Source organism: Pan troglodytes, chromosome 10 (genome assembly GCF_028858775.2).
Source record: "Pan troglodytes isolate AG18354 chromosome 10, NHGRI_mPanTro3-v2.0_pri, whole genome shotgun sequence".
Lineage (NCBI taxonomy): Eukaryota > Metazoa > Chordata > Mammalia > Primates > Hominidae > Pan > Pan troglodytes.
This window is the reverse complement of record NC_072408.2, coordinates 105539068-105562154: the sequence shown is the minus strand read 5'-3', so window position 1 is coordinate 105562154 and position 23087 is coordinate 105539068. Positions and strand designations below refer to the sequence as shown.

The 23087-nt window shown below is 39.5% G+C and overlaps 2 protein-coding genes across 9 annotated transcripts in view; one reads left to right on the top strand and one right to left on the bottom strand.

Moving 5' to 3' along the window:
• Positions 1 to 1861, top strand: part of ANKS1B (ankyrin repeat and sterile alpha motif domain containing 1B) — a 1252139-nt gene extending 1250278 nt beyond the window's left edge. For all 3 annotated transcript variants that reach the window (XM_001150610.7, XM_009426057.4, XM_024348224.3), the window contains one exon: positions 1741 to 1861. In XM_001150610.7, the coding sequence (XP_001150610.1) occupies positions 1741 to 1815 (75 nt within the window). In that variant the 3' untranslated portion in view covers positions 1816 to 1861. The remainder of the gene's footprint in view (positions 1 to 1740) is intronic.
• Positions 1862 to 1941: 80 nt separating this feature from the next.
• The window catches only part of APAF1 (apoptotic peptidase activating factor 1), an 89515-nt gene continuing 68369 nt past the window's right edge, over positions 1942 to 23087 (bottom strand). For 2 of the 6 annotated variants that reach the window (XR_010148413.1, XR_010148414.1), the window contains 6 exons: positions 21804 to 21929; positions 14038 to 14157; positions 13584 to 13709; positions 11808 to 11933; positions 10028 to 10119; positions 1942 to 4952 (listed from right to left, as the gene is read on the bottom strand). Coding sequence is in view for 4 of the 6 variants with exons in the window: in XM_003313880.6 (XP_003313928.4) it covers positions 4806 to 4952; positions 10028 to 10171; positions 11808 to 11933; positions 13584 to 13709; positions 14038 to 14157; positions 21804 to 21929 (789 nt within the window). In the remaining 2 variants the exon portion in view is untranslated. Of the gene's footprint in view, positions 4953 to 10027; positions 10172 to 11807; positions 11934 to 13583; positions 13710 to 14037; positions 14158 to 21803; positions 21930 to 23087 lie in introns of all 6 variants that reach the window. The other 4 variants (XM_003313880.6, XM_001151599.7, XM_063786991.1 and 1 more) reach the window with 2 other exon arrangements.

Here is a 23087-nt window from a genome sequence, read left to right as displayed (position 1 = left end):
GGGAGTTAGCGGGGAAAAGAAAATCGGTGAGAGGACAGCATAGAGAAAACAGTGTACACAAAGCTACAGAAGAGAACTTGGAGCAGGTCCAGGGTTTAAACAGAAGTGTAAACACAATTAAAGTTTAAACAGAGAAGTTTAATGTGATTCAGATGAGTGCTCTGGAAAGATCATGCAGAAGGGCACAACTGGAGGCAGAGATGGCAGCTGGGGCTGTTGCCAGGCAAAGAGGAGGGAGCTCAAATGGCATTGCAGAATGTCCCCTGAGCGGTCTCTTAGTGCAGGCAATGAGATAAGTGCTTCAGGAGCTTTATCTCATTAAATCCTACAACAATCTGGAGGGAGGAACGGATCCTCATTTTTCAGATAAGACAACTGCTGATACTGTCCTGTTTTCTTATCATCTGTTGTCCCCATGATCTCTCAACAACTCAAATGTATTTACTTATTGCTTCCTCTGCTGCTTAAAACAGTGCTTGGCACGTAGATGCTCAAGGAGTACAGGATAGATAGGTGGGTGAATGAGCAGACTGATCAAGGACTACAGACAAGAAGACGTTAAGTTAAGGGGCCCATGCCTGCTGCATTCACTGTACTTACCACACTAATTTGCAACTCTTAGTCTCTGCTGGTCCTTTTTAGTCTCCTGGGCTTATCTCTCATGCCACTGATCTCCAGACTGCCCTGGACTCAGTCTTGGGGCCCCCTGTCTTTTCTATCTATACCCACTTCACTGCTGATTTCATCTACTCCTCTGATTTTAAATACCATCAATTCACTGATGACTCTCAGATTTCTACCTCCAGGTGGAGCTTTCCCATGAACTCCAGAGCCTTGCATCCCGCCTACTCAGCATCCCCACCTGGATGTCTCGTTAACGGGCATCTCAAACTTACCGCGTCCGCAAAGCTGCTTTCATTGTCTTCTTGATCTCAGCTGACGGCAACTCTCTTCTTCCAGTTGCTCAGGCTAAAACCTTGCATCATTCTTTTCTTGTCTCTCTCACAACCTTTATCCAATCCATCAGCAAATCCTATTAACTCTTATCTTCAAAATATGTCCAGAATCCAACTTGTCACAAGCTCTGCTGCTGCCACCCTAGTCTGGCCCACCTTCCTTTTGTCCGGATGATTACAAAAGCTTCTCACTGGTTCCCCTTTCAGTTGATTCCCACTGCCTGGGTGATTCGTTAAAGCTTAAATCAGACCACTGCTCAAAACTCCTACACTGGCTCCCAGAGTCAAAAGTGAAGTCCTTACTGTGGCCTAAGAGGCAGCCTCCGGTGCTACCCCAATTCCTCTCTGCCTCTCCTGTTAGACTCCTCACACTCACCCTTCTCCAGCCACATGGGCCGTCTGGCTGCTCCCAGAATACACCAACCATCCCACTGCAGTCTGCACCTGCTGTATCCTTCAGAATGGTTTCCCGACAGATGCATAGCTCACTTCCTCACATCTTTCAGGTCTGTACAAGTGTCAGCTTCTGAAAGAGCCAGTCCATCTAAAACTGTAACCCCTTCCCCTCCGCTTGTACATACCACCGAATTCACTATAGATTTTACTTATTTACTTTTTCTGCCTCTCCCTGGCCCTTAACTGCAGTAGAGCAAGAATTTTGTTTTGCTCACTCCTGTGTTCCCAATACCTACCACAATGCCAGGCACATGGTACATCTCAATATTTATTAAACAAATGCATAAACAAACTAAGTGAATAAATAAATGAATTCTCTTTTTTACAGGATCTTCTTCATGCCAGCCATACCGGGCAGGAACCATCAGAGAGACACACTGAGGAGGCACTCAGAAAATTTTGATAGAATTGAATTTACATATAGCTGATAAAGCCTAAATAGAAAGGTTGATGTATTTAGCTTGAATCCTTCACTTTAGTGGTCTAATCAACAGATAAATGACAAGCAAAGAATGAAACAATCCAAAAATGTTTTTCAAAACAATTTTGTGAATTTTATTTTTACAAAAATTTTTTAAATTCATATTTTAAAATGTATACCAAGGCAAAAAAATCGTATAAGCTATATCATAAATACAAGAGTTTCAAAACATACAAGAGACATATAATGTAAAAAAAATTTATATATATGAAGTCCAATGTAATTTATAATACAAAAAAATACAGCAAGGGAAAATGCTTTAGAAATGCTCATCTGCAAACTACAAAACAAAATCCTCCTCTTGACCAACTGCATGAACTGCCATGAAATTTGCAGCTCCATCATATTAGGTATCTCTTCTTTCTTCATGTTACCTTGTCTTTCTTCCCATTTTTCTTTTAAGACAGGGTCTTGCTATGTCACCCAGGCTGGACTCAAACTCCAGGGCTCAAGGAATCCTCCTGTCTTAGCCTCCCAAGGAGCTGGGATTACAGGCACGTGCCACCGCACCTGGCTCTTAATTTCTTTTTAAGACAAGGGCCATTCAAGGCTTTTTAAAACCTGATGTGTGTTGTTATACTTTAACAGTCAGTGGCTTTTAATTCCAAAAGGTAATACTTTATACTCTGCCTACATGAGATGAGCCCCTAACAGTGTGTACAAATAAAATTATGATTTGGGTATTCTAAGGAGACATACCATTTACAGAAATTTCTTTTGATAAAATTAAGGTTTCACTTTTCACATTTGCTTAAATCACAGTAAGCCTGTAAACTAGCTCCTTGACCCACCATTTAAAAACAAAAAACCTCCTTAACAATGCAAAGGATTGTATTCACTGTATTTATGATTCCATCAAAGGCTAAATAGCTTATCTAAAATACATCTGAGTGATCTATTCCCTTACCCTCTCCCCGACCTACCCCACAGTTACACTAATATGCACCAACAATAAAAACAAGTTATCTACTATTAACACTAGTAATCATTTGATTTAGTTCCAGTTACAGAAACAAAAAAAATCTTTGAATTTTGATTATATTTTCTGGGAACCACGTCTACTATTAATTTATCTCCATTGCCCTTAATAATATATTTCAGAGAAAATGTTTCTTTAGATTTACGCTTCAACTAAAGTTCCTGATCAGGAGGTCAAAAATAGCTAGTTATTGAGTTTTTTCCCCTGTCAAAAGCTATTTTTCCTGATTAACCTTGGAGATAAAAGAAGAGAAAGGAAAGAAGGAAGGAAAAGAGGGAGAGAGAGACAAGGGAAAGGAAAATAGGTTGGTTGGAAGGTTAATCTTCTAGAGTTACAGTGACTCATCTGGAATTACACAGAAAACCAGAGAATTCTCTTGAAATTCATTAAAAGAATGGCATTCACAATGTCATTCATCTAAAAGTAAATGGAATTAGATGAAAATTGTTCTATTTCACATTTCTTAGAAAAATCTTATTAAGGCTTATGATTAAAATTGGCCCCACCTCAATGACTAACATTTAGCAGTGGAGAAACTGCTATTTTAAAAAAGAAAAAAGTGAGGATTAGGAAAGATCAGGTTCATTCAAGTAAGAAGTCTGCTATGTAAGAAACCAGAGGGAGCAGGAATAGTGTCCAACTCAGATACTGACAACTAGAGTCCAGATATGGCACAGGGCTGCCAGCAGCTACAGTGAGAAAAGGGTAGACCAATAAAATCTACTCTTTCCAACATACAAGTTTTACTTCACAAAAAGAACTGCTGAAGGCCAGGCCAGTGGCTCATATCTGCAATCCCAACACTTTGGGAGGCTGAGGCAGGAGGATTACTCGAGGTCAAGAGTTCAAGACCAGCCTAGACAACATAGTGAGACCCTGTCTCTACAAGAAAACTTAAAAATTAGCTGGGTGTGGTGGCTCGTGCCTGTAGTCTCAGCTACTTGGGAGGCTGAGGCAGGAGGATTGCTTGAACCCAGGAGTCTGAGACTGCAATGAGGTATGATTATGCCACTGCACTCCAGCCTGGGTGATAGTGCAAGACCCTGTCTCCATTAAAAGAGAAGGGGCCTGGCCAGGCACGGTGGCTCACGCCTGTAATCTCAGCACTTTGGGAGGCCAAGACGGGTAGATCATGAGGTCAAGAGATCGAGACCATCTTGGCCAACATGGTGAAACCCCGTCTCTACTAAAAATACAAAAATTAGCCTGGCATGTGCGCACACCTGTAGTCCCAGCTACTCGGGAGGCTGAGGCAGGAGAATTGCTTGAACCCAGGAGGCAGCGGTTGTGGTGAGCCGAGATCGCGCCACTGCACTCCAGCCTGGCAACAAAGCAAGACTCTGTCTCCAAAAACAAAAAAAAAGGTGGGGGGGCCTGCTAAATCCAAGACTCACTTATTGAGTCAATTAAAGGAAATGCTGCAGACTATGCACACAGACACAATATTTTTAAAGCAAATTTAAAGAGTGCAAAAAAACTCTAAGATTGTATTTAGGAGAACAAAACCCCCTTGGGGTAAGTGTGGTTCAAAAAGCAGGCCACTGCTACCCTGAGGCACAGCCTGCATAACAGTAATAAATACAGACAGTATTAAAATACCAATTTCTTCCAAATTCTTCTCATTAATTATGTCAACCATTTTGAATGCATCAAGACAGAATTTTACCAACAGTATAACAAGGTATGTATTCACATTTTCATTTGCATCCTAAGGACAAACTGTTAATGATGATCATGAAAAACAAGATTAAAGGTATGTTCATTTGGGAAAAAGCTACATTAATATTATTCATCCAACCACAAACACTTTTGTAATGAATGCAATACTGCAAAACAATTAAGAGCTTTATAAAAAGTTGATATCAGGGTTTCATTAGAATTTTTTTCCAATTCAAAAATTTAAAAAGTTCAACTACATTAATGCTTAACTATTTTATTCTAAAGTCTGTAAAATATATAAAATACCAAGATTATCCACAGTTACATATGTTTTGAAGTCAGGGGACACATGTATTTTCTTAAGATTGGTTCCATTTGTGTAGAAGGTCTGTGAGGATTCCCCAGTGACAACGTTCCACCACTGTTCAGAGAAAAATAAAATTCTCATTAGATTGGTAATTACACTGTGTGACAATTTATAGTGCCAGCAGATCCTTTACCCTATCTCCTCCCCCCAACCGAACTCAAGCAAACAGGAGGAAAATGTCTCAGATTTAATGCTGAATATACTATTCAACCTGGTCAGCCTTTTCCTGATGAACACTGGTGATGGCCTCACTGCTCCGCCTACACCCAACTCCAACCGTTGAGTTGTGCTGGAGAAACATGCAGCCTGCTTGAGAGCTGCAGACAGGAAGCTATAGAGTCCATTACAGCAGTGGCCAGACTCAACTCTCTTGTCTGCATGTCCTTCTCGGGAGAATGGGCAGAAGATTCCCCTTCTCTTCACTCAAATGCCCCTTTGCAGACACAGACTGGTATTCTGACAGAGACCCAAACTATTCATAATATGGGCTACAGGAAACAATGTTCTCTCTACTGAATCTTCCCTTTCCCCAGGTGTGATGCAAGAGCCCTTGACCAAGTTTCTTTATAAAATAATCTATATTATTTATTTACTAAACAAATACTGAACATCTCAAACGTAGCAAGGGCTGTAGCCAAGTCCTTCCTTTCCTTCCCAATCACTGAATTTGCTTATAATATTTATATTCATTTAACAAATGGGAATCATAAAGTTTACCCATGAATCTCACAGCTAAAATGGGGGCAAGAGACAATACATGTAAACTTATTCTGAAAAGGCCTCAAGCTCACCATGATCCTGAGTATTATGAACACAGTAATAGTGTCACCCACCTTTGTGCCTATGGCAGTACCTAGCATTCTGTCTTTCCCATGTGAGTGGGTCAAGTAAGCATGTTCACTATTAGTAATAGTAACTGCTAAAAGTATACCCAATGGACTTTGGTAAACCTCACTGAACCAGCATGCACTAACTTGGGATTTTCCAGAACTCACAAGTTTGCTTTGTAAAATAACAATGTAATCAAGCACATTCCACCAACCTGAGATTCATTTGTTTTCAGTCACTAAGGCTCTTAGAGATCACTTAGTTCAACTACCCGAAAAATGTACAGCACCAAGAACAAACCCTAATTATGGACTGTGGGTGATAATGATGTGTCAATGTGGATCCATCAATTGTAACAAATGCACATCTCTGGTGGGGGGATGTTCATAATGGGAGAGGCTATGTGTTTGTGGGGGAAAGGGGTATATGGGAAATCTGTGAAATGAGTTAGGTATTATCATTACATCAATTTACAGATAAGAAAAGGCACAGAAGTTAAACAATCTTGTGCAAGGTCACAAAGCTAATGAGTGGCAGAGGCAGGCTTTGAACTCAGGCAGCCTATCTCAAGGCCAAAAGCCCACTCTCCTGACCATTACACTCTGCTGCCACCAAGTCATGGCACACCACCATTTATCACCATGTATTCCATACTTCAGATCAGCTTTCCCTTCATGCACATGAATTAATGTGAATTTCTTGTCATTCAGTAGGTACTCTGTGGCATAATGCAGGTAAACAGCTAAATTATTTTTTCACTTATAAATAGGAATCATTTGGAAGTTAAGAACTTTTTAAGCTTCTGGATACCTACTTTATCTTACTGGCACTCAATTTATACAGCTTGGATTCTAAAGTAAACAGGCTCAAAAGGCCTATTTTCTTGGACACTACAGCAGCTGTTCCTTTTTAATTTGCTCTGTGCTTTTGGATAGTCTCATTAACATGCTGGGTAGATGCAGGCTGGGCTATATCATAATCAGTTGAATAAGCTAGTAATCAAACCAGAAGGCAAAGGCAGCCTGATTGTCATTTAAATATACAAACTAAATACATAGGCTAGAAGTTCTTTCACCCTTCAGACATAACATCTATACTATGTAAACCTATTCTGCTGCTTTATTTCAAGGTTCCCCAAGAACTCTGCAAATATGGTCACTGATCTTTGTAACATCTTATAAACCAGACTCTCATTATGTGATGGCATTCTGTGGAGGCCAGAGAATCAAATGATGTGGTCTCTAGAAACTTGGTGTCAAAGCTGAGCAGTTAAATTTGTCAGCAGCTAATATAGCCGAAGACTCCCCAGCTTTCAACACAGACAGCAATGACTCTCCTCTAAGCATCATCCCCAGAGCAGACTGAGTTCTAGTTTATCTTTACACTAAAGGAGAACAATTGGTGGTCATTTCTCAGGATCTCCTAATAACTGAATAAAGATGTAGGTTAATGCAACATTTTGTAAACAGAATTGTGTTTTCAATGAAACCTTGTAAAGGGATAACATACATCCTTTCTTTTTTAAAAAAATTTTTATTGATAATTAAGTTGTACATATTTTGGGGGTACATGTGATACAATGTGTAATGATCAAATTAGGATAATTGGGATATCCACCTCAAATATTTATCTTTTCTTTGTGTTGGGAACATTATAATTCTTCTAGCTATTTTGAAATATACAATAAATTGTTAACTATAATTTCCCTACTGTATTATCAAATACTAGAAATTACTCCTTTTGTTTATCTGTATTTTTGTACCCCTTAGTACATCCTTTCATAAAGCTAAAAACTGTCCTCTAATTTATCTTTTTTATAAGCTAGATTCTTATGGTGGTAAAATTGCAGCCGTGTGGGTCTCATGTAACCAAAACACCAGTCATTCAAATATTTCCAAACACTTATCCTGCCTTAGACAATTAATGAGAATCATCTCCTACACTTGAATGTTTTCAGTAAGAAATAACAGTATCATAAGATCTTATTAGGAATCAATTTTAAATGAAAAAGCTTTCAGAATGTCCAAGTGATCAGCCCAATATAGAGGAGTCCCCAGTCCCTGGGCCATGGACCGGTACTGGTCTGTGGCCTTTTAGGAACCCATCCGCAGAGCAGAAGGTGAGCGGCTGGTAAGTGAACATTACCACCTGAGCTTTGTCTCCTGACAGATCAGTGGTGGCATTAGTTTCTCACAGGAGCAAGAGCCCTACTGTGAACTGCACATGCGAGGGATCTAGCTTGTGCACTCCTTACGAGAATCTAATGCTGATGATCTGAGGTGGAACAGTTTAATCCTGAAACCATTCCCCGCTCCCCACTTCCTACCACCACCCCATCTGTGGAAAAATTGTCTTCCAAGGAAACCAGTCCCTAGTGCCAAAAAGGCTGGGGACCGCTGATATAGAGTATCATCTTCTACCACTTTTACAAGTAAACTGCTATTCAAAAGACTCACTTCAAGCATTCCCCTCCAGGTGAAGCCTCTGCTAACTCTCTGAGGTTGGTCTGGTCACTCCTCTCCTTTGTGCTTCCACCTCCCTCATGCAAGCATGTCCCAGACCCCTTCTAAACTTTAGGGACTTTATTGGTTTACCACCTGCTTCCCCCATAGACTGTAAGCTGCTGAAAGGCAGGAACCAAGCCATAAACATTGTGCCACAGAGCAGTAGCTTAGCACACACTGGACATTCAACACAGTCTTTTTGAGTGGATAGATAAAAGATGCATCAAAAAAACACCAAAAATATGACCCTGAAGCACCACAACACATTCAAATCGCGGCCTCAATCACTAGTAAGTTTTAAAAAGCCAATTAGCTAGAGAAAACAGAGGCAGAGACCTGGGTTTGAGTCCTGGCTTTTCTATTTACTAATTATGTAACTTTATTTTTGGTTTTTTTGTTTGTTTGTTTTTGAGATAGTCTTGCTCTGTTGCCCAGGCTGGAGTACAGTAGTGTGATCTTAGCTGACTGCAACTTCTGCTCCCCCGGGGTTCAAGTGAGTCTCACCTCTCAGCCTCCCAAGTAGCTGGGACTACAGGTGCCCGCCACAAAACCCAGCTAATTTTTGTATTTTTAGCAGAGATGGGGTTTTGCCATGTTGGCCAGGCTGGTCTTCAACTTCTGACCTCAAGTGATCTGCCCGCCTTGGCCTCCCAAAGTGCTGGGATTACAGGTGTGAGTCACCACACCCGGCACTAATTATGTAACTTTAGGAAAGTTATAACCTCCATAGAAAATCATTTTCCTCATCTGTAAACCAAGAATGAAATTTAAGCCTCAAAAAGCTGGCTAGTAAGATGAGGGGAGTGAAGCGTTTTGTAAACTATAAAGCCATATACTGCTGCTATTATTATTACTGAAGAAATTTCAAAAATATGTTTTTTTAAAGATTTTCAACCAACATAGTTAATTGTGAATGACATGGAAAACAGAACTAAGTTAAACACCCAACTTGCTAGTCATTCTAATGCCCCAAGTTTAGTATGAGGCAGTATGACAGCTCTGGATTGAGGGCATCCCTGCCACTGTCACCAAAGCTTCCCCAAGATCTGAGGAAAGTAGTCTTGTGGATCTCAGTTTCATCAGTACAAAATGGGGATAACAGTAACTGCCTTTTTTTTCTTTTCCTTTTTATTTATTTTTTAAATTTATTTATTTATTTATTTATTTATTTTCTTTTTTGAGACAGAGTTTTGCTCTTGTTGCCTAGGCTGGAGTGCAATGGTGTGATCTCGGCTCACTGCAACCTTCGCCTCCTGGGTTCAAGCGATTCTCCTGCCTCAGCCTCCCAAGTAGCTGGGATTACAGGCATATGCCACCACGCCTGGCTATTTTTTGTATTTTTAGTAGAGATAGGGTTTCACCATGTTGGCCAGGCTGGTCTCAAACTCCTGACCTCAGGTGATCCGCCCACCTTGGCCTCCCAAAGTGCTAGGATTACAGGCGTGAGCCACCGTGCCTGGCTTTTAATTATTTTTTAAAGTTTTTTCTGGTTCTTTTTTGTTTTCAATATTTTTTTCTGTTCTTTTCTTTAGTTACTAAACTCATTTTACTGCCAGTTTTTTTTTTTGAGACAGGATGTCGCTCTGTCACCCAGGGTGGAGTGAAGTGGCACAATCATGGCTCAAAGCAGCCTTGACCTCACAGACTCCAGCGATCCTCCCACCTTAGCCTCCGGAGTAGCAGCCTTTTTACTCTGCTGGGTTGTAAAAGGCCCAACTGAGAAACAGGAAGTGAAAATAGCTTGGAAAGTATGATATAGGCTATTATTTTCTTTCACAGTTCTTGGGGAACTCTTACCTTAATATATCCTCCAGCAGAGATAAGCATTTTGCCATCTGGAGAAAAGCAAAGGTCAGTCACCCAGCCTCCATGGGTAGCAGCTCCTTCTTCTGAAAGCGGAGCACACAAATGAAGAAGCTCACCGTTTGAGACATTCCATATCTACGTAAACATGATACACAATTCATTAACAGAGTTATCCAGAAGCTTCTCTGGTTTTAAAACATATATATGTCCATATATATGTATTCTAAAATTATTTTACTAGACTTTATTATAAACCACCGTAACACAGATGCTAATATTGCCATTTATTTCCAGTGGCATTTAATATATAAGCAGTGCTCTAATTTTTCAAATAAAGGTACACAAGAATAAGAAAAAGAAACAGAGGCATAAATGGTAAAAGAAAATTAAATAATCATTTGTAAATCTCTCCCTAGAAAATCCAAGAGAACCGAATGGAAAAACTCATTAGAAACAGTTCAGTAAGATAGTACATATACAAACAAAAATCAGTAACTTTCCTATATTCTGAATAATCAGGGAGAAAAAAATTTTTTTAATGTACCAACAAAAATTTTTAAAATAACACAATTTTAAGGGAGACAACTTTTTCCTGCAGTGGTTGAAAAATGAAACACCGCCTCATAACTGGGAAAGGAGCACTTTCATCCAAAGACGCGAACTCAGAGCAAAATGAACATTTCCAAAGCAGCCCTGCCACTTCAGCTGACACACATTTATGTGACTGGTAGAGAGAAGGTTGGTTACTTAGTCCTCAAGCAGAAGAATCTTAATTTCCCTGGAAAGCCCATCTGATAACACCTCTATTCCTGCAAACTGTATACTCTCCTAGTCTTCTGCACTATATACCTGTTCCTGGAGTTTTAGATCCTCCTTTGTAATGAAAGGGGGAAAACCCCATCTTCCTCATATATACTGGTTACCAAAGTAGTCATCCCAATACCCAAACTTTTCCAATCGGCTCCCCAATTCTTCTGACACAACTAAGTCAACTGACTCCTTTTCCATAATTTCTAATCTTTCAGCATGCAATTCTTTCCATATGGTACTATATTTCCACAGACACAGAGAGAACAACATTCTAAGCCTCCTAAAAAGATTGTTTTATAAAAGTCAAAATTATATATCTAAAAAAATAGATTGTTTTCTAAATAAAATTGGCATGGTTTGTATGTATATCTTAAGCACTGCAGGGTAATAAAAACTGGCCTAGCATGCAGACTGTGACTCAATTAGGAGCCCTTCACTGCCCCCCAATGACGGAAATGTGAACCTCTGCACTGTTTAACAGGCAGGCAGTCCACAGAGGACTGCAACAAACCACACCGGAAATGGCTATCAAATGGGTATAGTGCTAAAGAGCTCTTTTCTTTCAGCACAGAAAAAGCAGAATTTGCAATTCATTTATAATCCAGACCATAATTTACAAAATTATTTTCCTCAAATTCTGCTACCAAAAACAACCTTTGGTTCAAGTCCAAGAATTAAGATGAATCATTCTCAAGCTAATGGCAGAGAATGAACTACAAATGACTAGAGCACTTGCTTCCTCACATATACAGGGAATGCTTCACTCTAACTCTAAAATGAATCCGTTTCTGCAGTGGAGTGCAGCTGTGAATACAATGTGCACAAGAAACAAAAAGAATGCCTCATCCAACCACAACTTCAGGACTATGCTTCCCTGGCCCGTGAACAAAGGTCCCCACTGTGAACAGTGTTAGCCCAAGCTGCAAGAAGAGCAGTGCTCTCATGTCAGCAAACAGCCTACCCTGATTTCTCCATTGTCATCTCCCGTTGCCAGCAGGGTACTGTCCACAGAGAAGGCAGAGCAGCGCACACAGCCGTTGTGGCCCCTCAATTCATGAAGTGGCAAAAGGAGATCAAAACTCCAGATCTGGAAGGCAATTAGGATTGTTTAGCAATGCTATATACACTCAAAATAAGCATCTGCCTTGATTGCTATTCAGCCATAAATTCAATCACATGGACATTCTAATATCTGGCAATTCATAAACTTTCATGAGATGCCCAAGTTCCAGCATGCAACCTTGTTAATTTTTCTGAGTTTCCCTTTATTTACTCAAGTTAAATTCAGCTCAAGGATCAATGTCACTCCTTCCTTACTTTAGACCTAGATAGAAGAACACTGAATCAGCTAAGAGCAGTCTGTGGAGTGAAGCAGACCTGAATGTGAGTGCTAGCTCCACTGTTCACTAGATTCTTGTGACTAGGACAACTCATATAAGCTTCCATAGCTTCAGACACGGCATCTGTAAAATGAGGACAATTGTACCTATGATGTGAAGATTAAATGAGATTATAGAGAGTGAAATTACTAGCATGTGACAAGTAATCTTTAAATGTTAGTCACTATACTAGCCTACTTCTTGGCAGCCAAATGCTGTTTTTTTTTCCTTTCAATATTGTCTCATGGTTTTGTCAACATCATTTAGCAACCACATACTGAAAACTACCAAGTTCCAAGCGCTGTGAGCTAAGAACTAGTGGTACAATAAGATAAACTAGCTACAGTCACTATCCTTGAAAAGTTTATAGTTTAATCACAAAGACAGGCTCACGAACAGTTAGTGAACAGTTGTATGAAGTAAATGTTCTAACAAATGAATAAAATGTAATAGAAACACTGGAGGTAGAGCAGCTAACCTTGCTTGAGGGTCAGGAAACGCTTCAGAAGAGCTGCCATCAAATCTAGGTCTAGAAAGATGAGTCATAATGCTTCAAGGTAAAAGAGTAGAAGGTTTATCAAACCAAAGTTAGCAGCATGCACAAAAAGATGAAGTTGGAAAGTAGGCTGGCACAGAGGAAACCATATAGCAGAAAAAGATGGTGAGGAGCTAAGTGGTTGGCCTATAAACCGTTAGGTAATAGGTGTTTCAACAAGGGACACAGGCAGTGGTATGGAAGATAAAGTGGAAGAGGTGCAGACCAGAGGCAGGATGCTGGGACAGTTCACCAGTGGAGGAGGAGGAAAGCATGCTCTTCAGGGTGGTGACAAAGAGGAGAAGATAACTCTAAGATGCACTAAAGAGTCATCAACAGAGCACAAAAGACAGGATACAGCCCTGACAATTCCAAGGTTTATAGTTTGGAAAGACTGGTAGAAGGAGAAAAAAGGAGAGAAGAGAGTACTTGAGGTCCCCCACCAAGCAGCATCATTCACCAGAATGTGATTTTAGACACACGTCAATTATATTACATTAATTATATTAAAATTGTATTGTCAGTGTATAATTAAATGTAAATCCCTTTCAATGATTTTTATTGCCTACAATATGCAGTAGAGGTTGCATTTGATTAGTTATAGACAAAAAGTAATCCATAAGGGAGAAATCAGAAGTCCTCAATGTATTTCATTTCATTCATTTGATACCAACTAAATGCCAATGGGCATCCTCCAAAAGATCACAAAATATGAAACAGACATGTGGAGAGCAACTGTTATGTCCTTTTGCATATATTATTTGAACTCATTATACATAACCACTACCAAAGTTTTATGCATGGTTTCAACTGATTGACCTACCTTTGCAGTCTTGTCAGCAGAGGTAGATGAAAACTTGGTAGCATCGTGAGAAATGTCACAAGAAAGTACTGTACCCTGGTGACAGACAAAGTCTTTTTCTTTATTTCCAGTAATAATATTCCATACCTTAAAAAAAAAAAAAAAAAAACTTGGAGGTTGACACTTTTAAGAACATTTTATATTAAAAAGCATAATCAGCTACAAGACAGGTCTATAAAACAAGAGTTTTAATACACTGGCTGTTCTGACCCCTTTACTTTAAATGTGACTAACAGTATAAGTGCTCATTAAAACACAGCAGATGTAGGTGACTGCAATTAACAGAAAACAAGCATGAGAAAAATAAAAAAATTTTAAGTAAGTAATTAGCCTCACAGTGGCTTTTGACTGTCTCAATATAATCATTGCAATATGAGAATACTTTTTCAAAAAACAAATTTATACTTTAAATTACCTTCACTGTTCCATCAAATGACCAAGAAAGCAGTCTTGAATTTTTCAAGAGTCTAAAGTCTTTCACTGTTTCCTGATGGCCTCGTAGAAAGATACATTTGTCCAATTGCCAATTCCATACCTGAATATCAAAGAAATAAGTCTGTTATAATCCTCCCCCGATCCTATCTCATTGGAGGGGTGGAGAGAGTGTACATTCTCTTGTCTAAAGTCTTTTACTCACATGGCATTTCAGTAAAACAGAGAGGAATAAGAGAGAAGACTGTGGTGTCCACATTTTACAGACAGAAGCTGCGGTTACGTAAATTGACTAGGGGCAAAATAAAATACTTTTCCTCCTAAATAAAATTTGTTTTCTTCAGTTGCTTGGAGAACAGTTAATTATACCAGAAGATAGAAAAAAAAAAACACAATATGCCAGTGAGCTCACCATCTGATTAAATTTTCCTGAGAAAATTATCCTAATTACATAGTCACAGATTTCTGAACCTACAAGCTGGGGAAGTCTACAGATCCTGGCCCCACTGAAGCTGGCCTGGGAAGGTCAGTTGATCAAAGCAGCTTCAAACCAAAACACAAGAGTTTCCAAGCTTCAAATATCTCAGCTATCCCCCATCGCAATCCTCAAAATGACGGAAGTGAGAAGGCATTGTTTTTCATGTGGAGCTTCAGGAGGAGCTCCTCAGCCATAAGGAAAGGGGTGGGGGGAATGAAATAACATGAGTAACTAGCACAAAATATGCATACAAACGTATCTGAGACACAGAGGTACACAGAAGTTTATTTTTATGCTATGTCTATGTAAAGGACATTTCTTAATTACTAAATCAAAGCAACTGTATTTAGAGCTTTATTAATACTTGACTTCAAATTAACTTATTTAACAAATGTCTATTTAGTACCTATATGCAAGGCAAATAGGAATCAAACAAGGATCTAGCATAAAGAAACTTAAGAGTTTAGCAAAGAAAATGAGAAATACAACAACAAACCCAAAAAGTCCTACAATAGAAGATACGATGATAGAGATAAAAGTTCTGTGAAACTCAAAAAAAGTAATTCCTTAGAGAAAATTTGGTGGAGATAGCACATTCAAAGTAGGCTTGAGGAATGGGTTTAAAGTGTGATTCACAAACTGAGAAGGGTTCTTCAAAGGGAATAAATGTTGGAGTTAAAGTATAGGAGCAGGGAAACGTGAAAAGGGACCTGCTCATGAGTCCATCTGACTAGAGCATAGGAGACGCAGAAGAAACAGAAGAGAAAAAAGGTTGGGAAGGTATCCAAAGAAACAGCCCCGTGGGCCTGATGAAGCTAAAATTCTGAGGTATGGGAAAACAGGCCAGCTCCAAAAGAATAAAAAGATAAAGAAAAAGCAGCCACAACTACAGGTATGCACATGAGTAACATTCTGAGTCTAGCTTTTTATTGGCCAATGTTAAACAGCAGAAATATCTTTAATCAGACCTAGGCAAAATCTTAAAATAAATGACATCTCTTATTCCCCTTTTTTTTACTTCTTTTTCCACCACATTTAGCAGTCGTCCTCCCCAACAAGCCCTGGCTTTCAGATCTCTCATCTTCTGCCTCAGAATGCTCATTCACAGAAGCAGGATATCAGGAGCATGGGGTCTTGTATGCAAGCAAGAGAACTTTAGAAGACGAACTGGAAGTGAGAGTAATTCTAAAGAGAATGAATTAGTAATTTTCATATTTTAAGAACCCAATGAGATATGCTGGGGGAAGGGGAAGAAATGGAGGCATTTCTGGCTTCCCAAATCATACCAGAGAGGAAGGGCACCCCATATGACTAAGCATAAAAGACCTTAGTCCATTTCTACTAGGAAACTCCTGGCTCTCTCCTCCCGCTTTCTGGGCTTTACTGGACTGGAGGATCAATGGCTATGCTGAACAGCTCCTCCTAGTTTACAGACACTGCCTATTCTAGCTTTGCCTGATTCAATGTTCATTTCTAACTTAGTATCTTACTTCTGCCCTCTGCATCAAGAACTCAGACAGCCTTCTGGAGCAGATATAACAAAGAATTTGACAACCACTGAGGGCAGATTAAGAATAGCCTTTGCAGCTTTTGTTACAGAAGGTTTCTGACTAGGCAATGATGATGAGTGATTTGCTGTTGTTGTTGTTGTTGCACGGAAACACACTGTGCTAATTGAATAACCTTAATATCACTAAACTTCCACCACCATTAGTCAAATGTAAAAGTTGAGTTTGGGGATGTCTCTATCATTGACTATTTTTGCAATGCATATATACTTGTAGAATTTTTTCAGCTATATGAATAAAATTTAAATTGTAGAAATGTTAAGGAAACTTTTTTTTTCTTTTTTTTTGAGACAGAGTCTTGCTCTGTCGCCCAGGCTGGAGTGTAGTGGCGGGATCTCAGCTCACTGCAAGCTTCGCCTCCCGGATTCATGCCATTCTCCTGCCTCAGCCTCCTGAGTAGCTGGGACTACAGGTGCCTGTCACCATGCCTGGCTAATTTTTTTGTATTTTTAAGTAGAGATGGGGTTTCACCATGTTAGCCAGGATGGTCTCGATCTCCTGACCTCGTGATCCGCCCACCTCGGCCTCCCAAAGTGCTGGGATTACAGGCGTGAGCCACCGCACCCGGCTGGAAACTTTTCATACCAGCAAGAACTAACATAGTCTTATATACTGGCTCATGTAAGCATGGGTAATACTTGGCCTTTATTTACTTCAAGGTAAAGGATCAAAAACTACCAAAGTAGACCTCAATTTTCACAATCCTAAGGGCTATAATCAGGTGAGTTGATTCTTCAAATTTTGGCAATAACTTCAGCTCAGCAAAGATTTACAGAACCCTTACTGGATTCCAGGCTTTGGGGATACAAAGATAATTAAAACAAACCTCCACTTAATCATTTACAAAAACTTTAAAAAATGAAAACAAAACCCAACCAGTCATTTCTCGAAAATATCTATAGAGTTTTGTTACATTTAAAACACTGTAAATGTAAAACGTATTCTGAGTAGAACAGAAAAAGAGGAAGAAACACAACTACTTAACTCATATTTCTAAATATAATCTAACTCCTTTTCTAAAAATATTTCTAGAAATTATTCTTCCCCCTAGCTGAGAATACCTGAAATTGTCAAGCTGGTCATAAAAACCTTATGAATTTAACTTTTGATAGAATACATAGTATACAATGTCTCAAAAGAACTTCATCAGATGTAGTTTTTAGTTTTACCCATTCCAAAGACATCTGGAGAGGAAGAAAGGTGACTATTACACTGAGTTTTACAGCTAGAACACCAGTGTCATGGGAGCCTATAACAAGTAAGTTTCTGTACTGAAGCCAAATTTCATTGCAATCATACTGCTTCCTAGGACTCACACAGACATAACATTAAAAGATCTTTTTCCCAAAACGGTTTTTAACAATACAATTAAATATTGCCACCACAATTAATATATATACTAAATAAAAGAATATAATAATTTCCATTGAACATATGCATTCTATCCTTCACTTCTAAAGCCCTACTAAAATGGCAAGATCAAAAGAATGAGAAAGGAGATAACAGCAACAAAATGTGGGAGGCTGGAAAGCAAGAGAATGGTAACTGACTCAGCAAAGTCAAGAAAACAGAATCCTAAAGGCATTATAAAAAGTCAAAAGTGGCCAGGCATGGTGGCTTACGCCTGTAATCCCAGCACTTTGGGAGGCTGAGGCGGGAGGATCACAAGGTCAAGAGATCGAGACCATCCTGGCCAACATGGTGAAACCCCATCTCTACCAAAAAAAAAAAAAAAAAAAAAAATTAGCCGGAAATGGTGGCACGGGCCTGTAGTCCCAGCTACTCAGGAGGCTGAGGCAGGGGAATTGCTTGAACCCAGGAGGCAGAGGCTGCAGTGAGCCAAGATCATGCCACCGCACTCCAGCCTGGCAACAGAGCAAGACTGTCTCAAAAAAAAGAAAAGAAAAGAAAAAGTCTAAAGCAACAAAATCGGCATTATGAACTCCCAAAATGCTCAAAAATGGAAGGCACTAAGTATACCCAAAGGAGGAAATGAGGGTGAGGCTAAGAATATAAGTATTAGGAATTAGGAGGCAGAGAATCCTAAGATAGCCACACAGTGTTCACCGGAAAGTGCAATGGAACAACTAGAGAAGAGCAGGAGACACTGAGTGTGAGGTACAGTCTGGAAGGACTGGAGCAGTGTGAGCCTTGTGAGCTCTCAAAATTAACCAGAACAACCCTACAGTGAGGAGAAACCACAGGGAATAGAATCCAATGGAGTAGAACGAGGATAAGGGCAACAAAGGAAAGAGAAGGTCGAAATAACTGAGAGGGAAGGAGATGGGGCAAAGAGATCTCCTAAGAACAAGGCCATTATATATTTGAGATGGGGACTTGCTTGTTGCCCAGGCTGGAGTGCGGTAGCATGATCATAGCTCACTCCAGCCTGGACCTCCTAGGCTCAAGCGATCCTCCAACCTCAGCCTCCTGAGTAGCTGGGATTATAGGCATGCACTACCACACCTGGCTAATTTATTTTGTTTTGTAGAGATGGGGTCTCGCTATGTTGCCCAGGCTGGTCTCTAACTCCTGCCTCAAGCAATCCTCCCACCTCAGACTCCCAAAGTGCTGGGATTAAAGGTGTGAGCCGCTGCGCCCAGTAAGGCCATATTTTTAATGCCTCGTGAAAATAAAAGAACGAGCTGCAGAGCTGTGAAGCTAGAAATGCTGGACTTCCCCACTCCTCCAAGGAGTTTAGGAAACTTGATTTCACATAAAAAGGAAGGCCAGGCACGGTGGCTCACACCTGTAATCCCAGCACTTTGGGAGGCCAAGGTGAGATCACTTGAGATCAGGAGTTCAAGACCAGCCTGGCCAACATCGTGAAACCTTGTCTCTACTAAAAATACAAAAAAAATTAGCTGCATGTGATGGCAGGTGCCTGTAATCCCAGCTACTCAGGAGGCTGAAGCAGGAGAATCACTTGAACCTCGGAGGTGGAGGTTTCAGTGAGCCGAGATTGCACCACTGCACTCCGGCCTAGGCAATAGAGCAAGACTGTCTCAAAAAGAAAAAAAAAGAAAGAAAAAGAAAAGAAAAGAATTGCTGTTGAATCCCAAAGTTACTATGGGAAAAAAAGGAAGAAAGGAGACAGACAGTGACAGCAAACTAGAAAGAAGAATCTCTGAATTTAAGGGCACCAGCACAACTGAGGGTAGAATTACAATTCTGAGAATGAGGGATCAAGGGAAGGTGTACATACTAAATGTTGAGATCCAACATCTATTAATACTTCCTGTTCTCTTCCCCAACTTAGCTCTGAGAACCTGCCAGCCAGGTTTATCCTCCAGGCAAAAGACCAGAAAATTCCTCTCTAGGAATCTGAGGAGACCAAGACAAAAGACCTGAAGATATAACAAAGTTTCCCCTTTCAGATTCACCTTTTAGAGAAGATCTCAGTCAACACACAGAGCTTTCAGCCAGTTGTTCAGTACACATCTCTGGTAGCCAATGACCACTGAGAGCTAAGGAGGCCTTCAAAATAGGAGGTCAAAACAACCAAACAGAAAAAAGCAACTTGGAGGGAACAGCAACTATGCAGCAAAACAAAAATTTATGGGGAAAAAATTATATATATAAGCCAGGCACAGTGGCTCATGCCTGTAATCCCAGCACATTGGGAGGCCAAGGTGGGTGGATCACCTGAGGTCCAGAGTTCAAGACCAGCCTGACCAACATGAAGAAACCCCATCTCTACTAAATATACAAAAATTAGCAGGGTGTGGTTGTGCATGCCTGCAATCCCAGATACTCAGGAGGCTGAGGCAGGAGAATCGCTTGAACCGAGGAGGCGGAGGTTGCAGCAAGCCAAGGTCGCACCATTGCACTCCAGCCTAGGCAACAAGAGTGAAACTCCGTCTCAAAAAAAACAAAAAAAATTATATGTGTCTGTGTGTGTATATAATTTCTATATATATATTATATATATTTACCTGTCTGTGTGTATATCTCCTCAGAGAGATAAAATATTCTATCTACAAAATAAGAATTTAACGCATTAGAAATATACTAGTAGAAATGAAAAACTCAATAAAATGGCTGGAAGGCAAAACTGAGGAAAACTCCCCAAAAATAGAGCACAGTAGGCCAGGTGCGGGGGCTCATGCCTGTAATCCCAGCACTTTGGGAGGCCGAGGCGGGCGGATCACAAGGTCAGGAGTTCAAGACCAGCCTGGCCAGCATGGTGAAATCTCATCTCTACTAAAAAAAAATACAAAAAATTAGCTTGGCATGGTGGCATACGGCTGTAATCCCAGCTACTCAGGAGGCTGAGCCAGGAGAATCGCTTGAACCCAGGAGGCAGAGGTTACAGTGAGCCGAGATCGCGCCACTGCACTCCAGCCTGGGTGACAGAGTGAGACTCCATCTCAAAAAAAAATAAAGAAAAAAACATAAAGCACACTATAGAAAGATGAAATGTGGAAAAAGAAAACTAGATTATCAGTCCGGGAGATCTAACATCTGAATAATGGGTGTTACAAAAAGCGAAAGCAAACTGGAACAAAAAGGAAAGAATCAAAGAAATAATTCAACTTCCATGAATTAAAAATCATAGGTTTCCAAATTGAAAAGGAAGACTGAATGTCCAAAACAATGAATAAAAACTAACAACACAGTGTATCATCAGGAAATTTCAAGATTCTGGGGATAAAATGAAGATCCTAAAATCTTCCAGAGAGAAACATTAGGCAGCAAAATGGCTTCAGACTTTTCAACGTGAACTTTGGAACTTGGAAGAAAATGGAGCAAAGTCTTCAAAGTTTTAGTGTAAAATAATTTCCAACTACACCCAAAGGTCAAATTTTCCTAAATTGCGTTAAGGCAAAAAATGCATTCACAGTACCCTTAGTACACAGTGATCATAGTAACAGGAAGGATCTAAACAAAATTTCGTTATAATTGGGATAAATGGATTGATAAATGAGTGTCTGTGAACGTGTGCATGCACATAAGCTGAAGGCAGGACAGGTGGAAGGCGGAAAAAAGCGACATCTTCCTGTAGGGAATTCGGTAGATAACTTCTCAAACGGGAAAATCAAGAAGAGCACTATAAGCATGCCATATAGAGGCATGAAGGTAATATCAAAAGAAACATCTAAAAGCTAAAAGTGGTGCCTCTGGAGAACAAGAAATGGGGGAAACGGTCTATTTTTCATAATAAGTCTTGTAATACTATTTGAATTTTAAAAGAATGTGCATTGGGACTTTAATAATCAAGTAAATTTTAAAAGAATATATAGTAAGTTTAGGCCTCCATATCCACAATTCTTTATTATGTCAAACCATTCTCTTTTCACAGAATTTCACTCCTGTAATAAACATTTTGTTCTTAAAAGGAAAGAATGAAATGATTTCCATTGGATTTTACTACTGTAAAGAAAAATAAAGAGAAATTACATAAATGTGGCAAAAAGTATACTTACTGATACAAATCCAAATACCAAGACAGGCAAGAAAATGCAAACAAACCCTTCATTTTCAAAATAAACAAACTTCCAACAGAGGATTCTAAGATAAACTGTCTGCCTCACCCACAGAAAAATATGAAACACCCATAGGTTTCATCTAAGCCCATGTACATAATCTGAATGTATGCCCAACATAATGTGTTTAAAATATACACCAGATTTTAGGCATAATCATAGTGTTCCTTTGCTAGAATCAGCATTAAATATGTTAAGAGTTCATCCTCCCTCTCACCTGAATTTCAGAATCATCAGAACTTGAAATAAGAGTCTTCTCATCGGCTGTGAACTGGATGTGCCATACAGTTTTCTTGTGCTGAAACCTGGACTGGAAGATTCTATTGTTTACAAGTTCTAAAATCTTCAAAGCAGAAAAACACAGAAAATTAAGAAGAAACTAAGCAACACATAGGCATTACACCCCAAAGATATTAAACTAAAATTAGACTAGAGGGTACAGAATTTCCATCTGGTGCTTCCAGCCTAATTAAAAACAAATGAATGTCACATATATATATATATGCACACCATGTATACATACATGCAAACATATTGGACCCTAAAATAAAACACTCACTGCAATCATCAGACAGCAGTAGGAACCAGTGGTCCTTCTGAGTACTCAACTACCCACTTCATCAAACAAGTGGCTGTCTGGGCTTGCCCTCCAAAAAAAAAAAAAAAAAAGACATTTAAGATGGATAAGAGAGAAGAAAGTAAGTAAGTCCTGGATGAGAAGGCAAATTATTCATAAAACAACACAAACAAGGAAAGATAAAAGATGATGAGGGAGACAGGATATGAGAAGGCTAGTGGGCAGTGCAATGAGAATACTTAAGAGGGCCAAAGACTAATAATACTCCAAATAAAAGTAGTAACAAATTCAAAAGATAATGACTATGTCAAAAAAAAAAAAAGGAAAAAAAAGCCTTTCAAATGAACTCATACCAAAAAAACAAAAAGAGAGGAAATATGTTTCATTGACCAAATTAAAATGTACTCAAGAAAGCCTAAGGAAAATACAGATGATGCTAAAGCAGGAGACACCAGAAACTCAAACCTAACCCACATGTCTGGAAGAAAAGCCCCTTGAAAACAAAGGGGAATTGTGTGAATGGAAACCTTCCTAAATGAGTGGGATGAACGATCTCACAAACCCTGTGAGGCAAGGGCAGGATAGCATAACAGTTGAGCACATAGCCTCAGAGATCTGGGTTTGAATCCTAGCTCTGCCACTTACTGATTTTATGAAAATTGTGGAAATAAGAGTTTAGACATCTTTAAAACAAGAATAACAACATCGAACATCCAGGATGTTATAAGAATTCAATGAGAGCATCTGGCACATTAAACAGTTAATAAATGGTAGTTGCTATTATTTGATGATATGAGGCTACACCATATGAAACTGCCACTTTATAGGTAAATACTGGTAATTTCACATGGTTCATTATGTATTATTTATATTATTTATGACTTTGAGGGAACTAACGATGTGGATGAAGCACATATGTGTGTT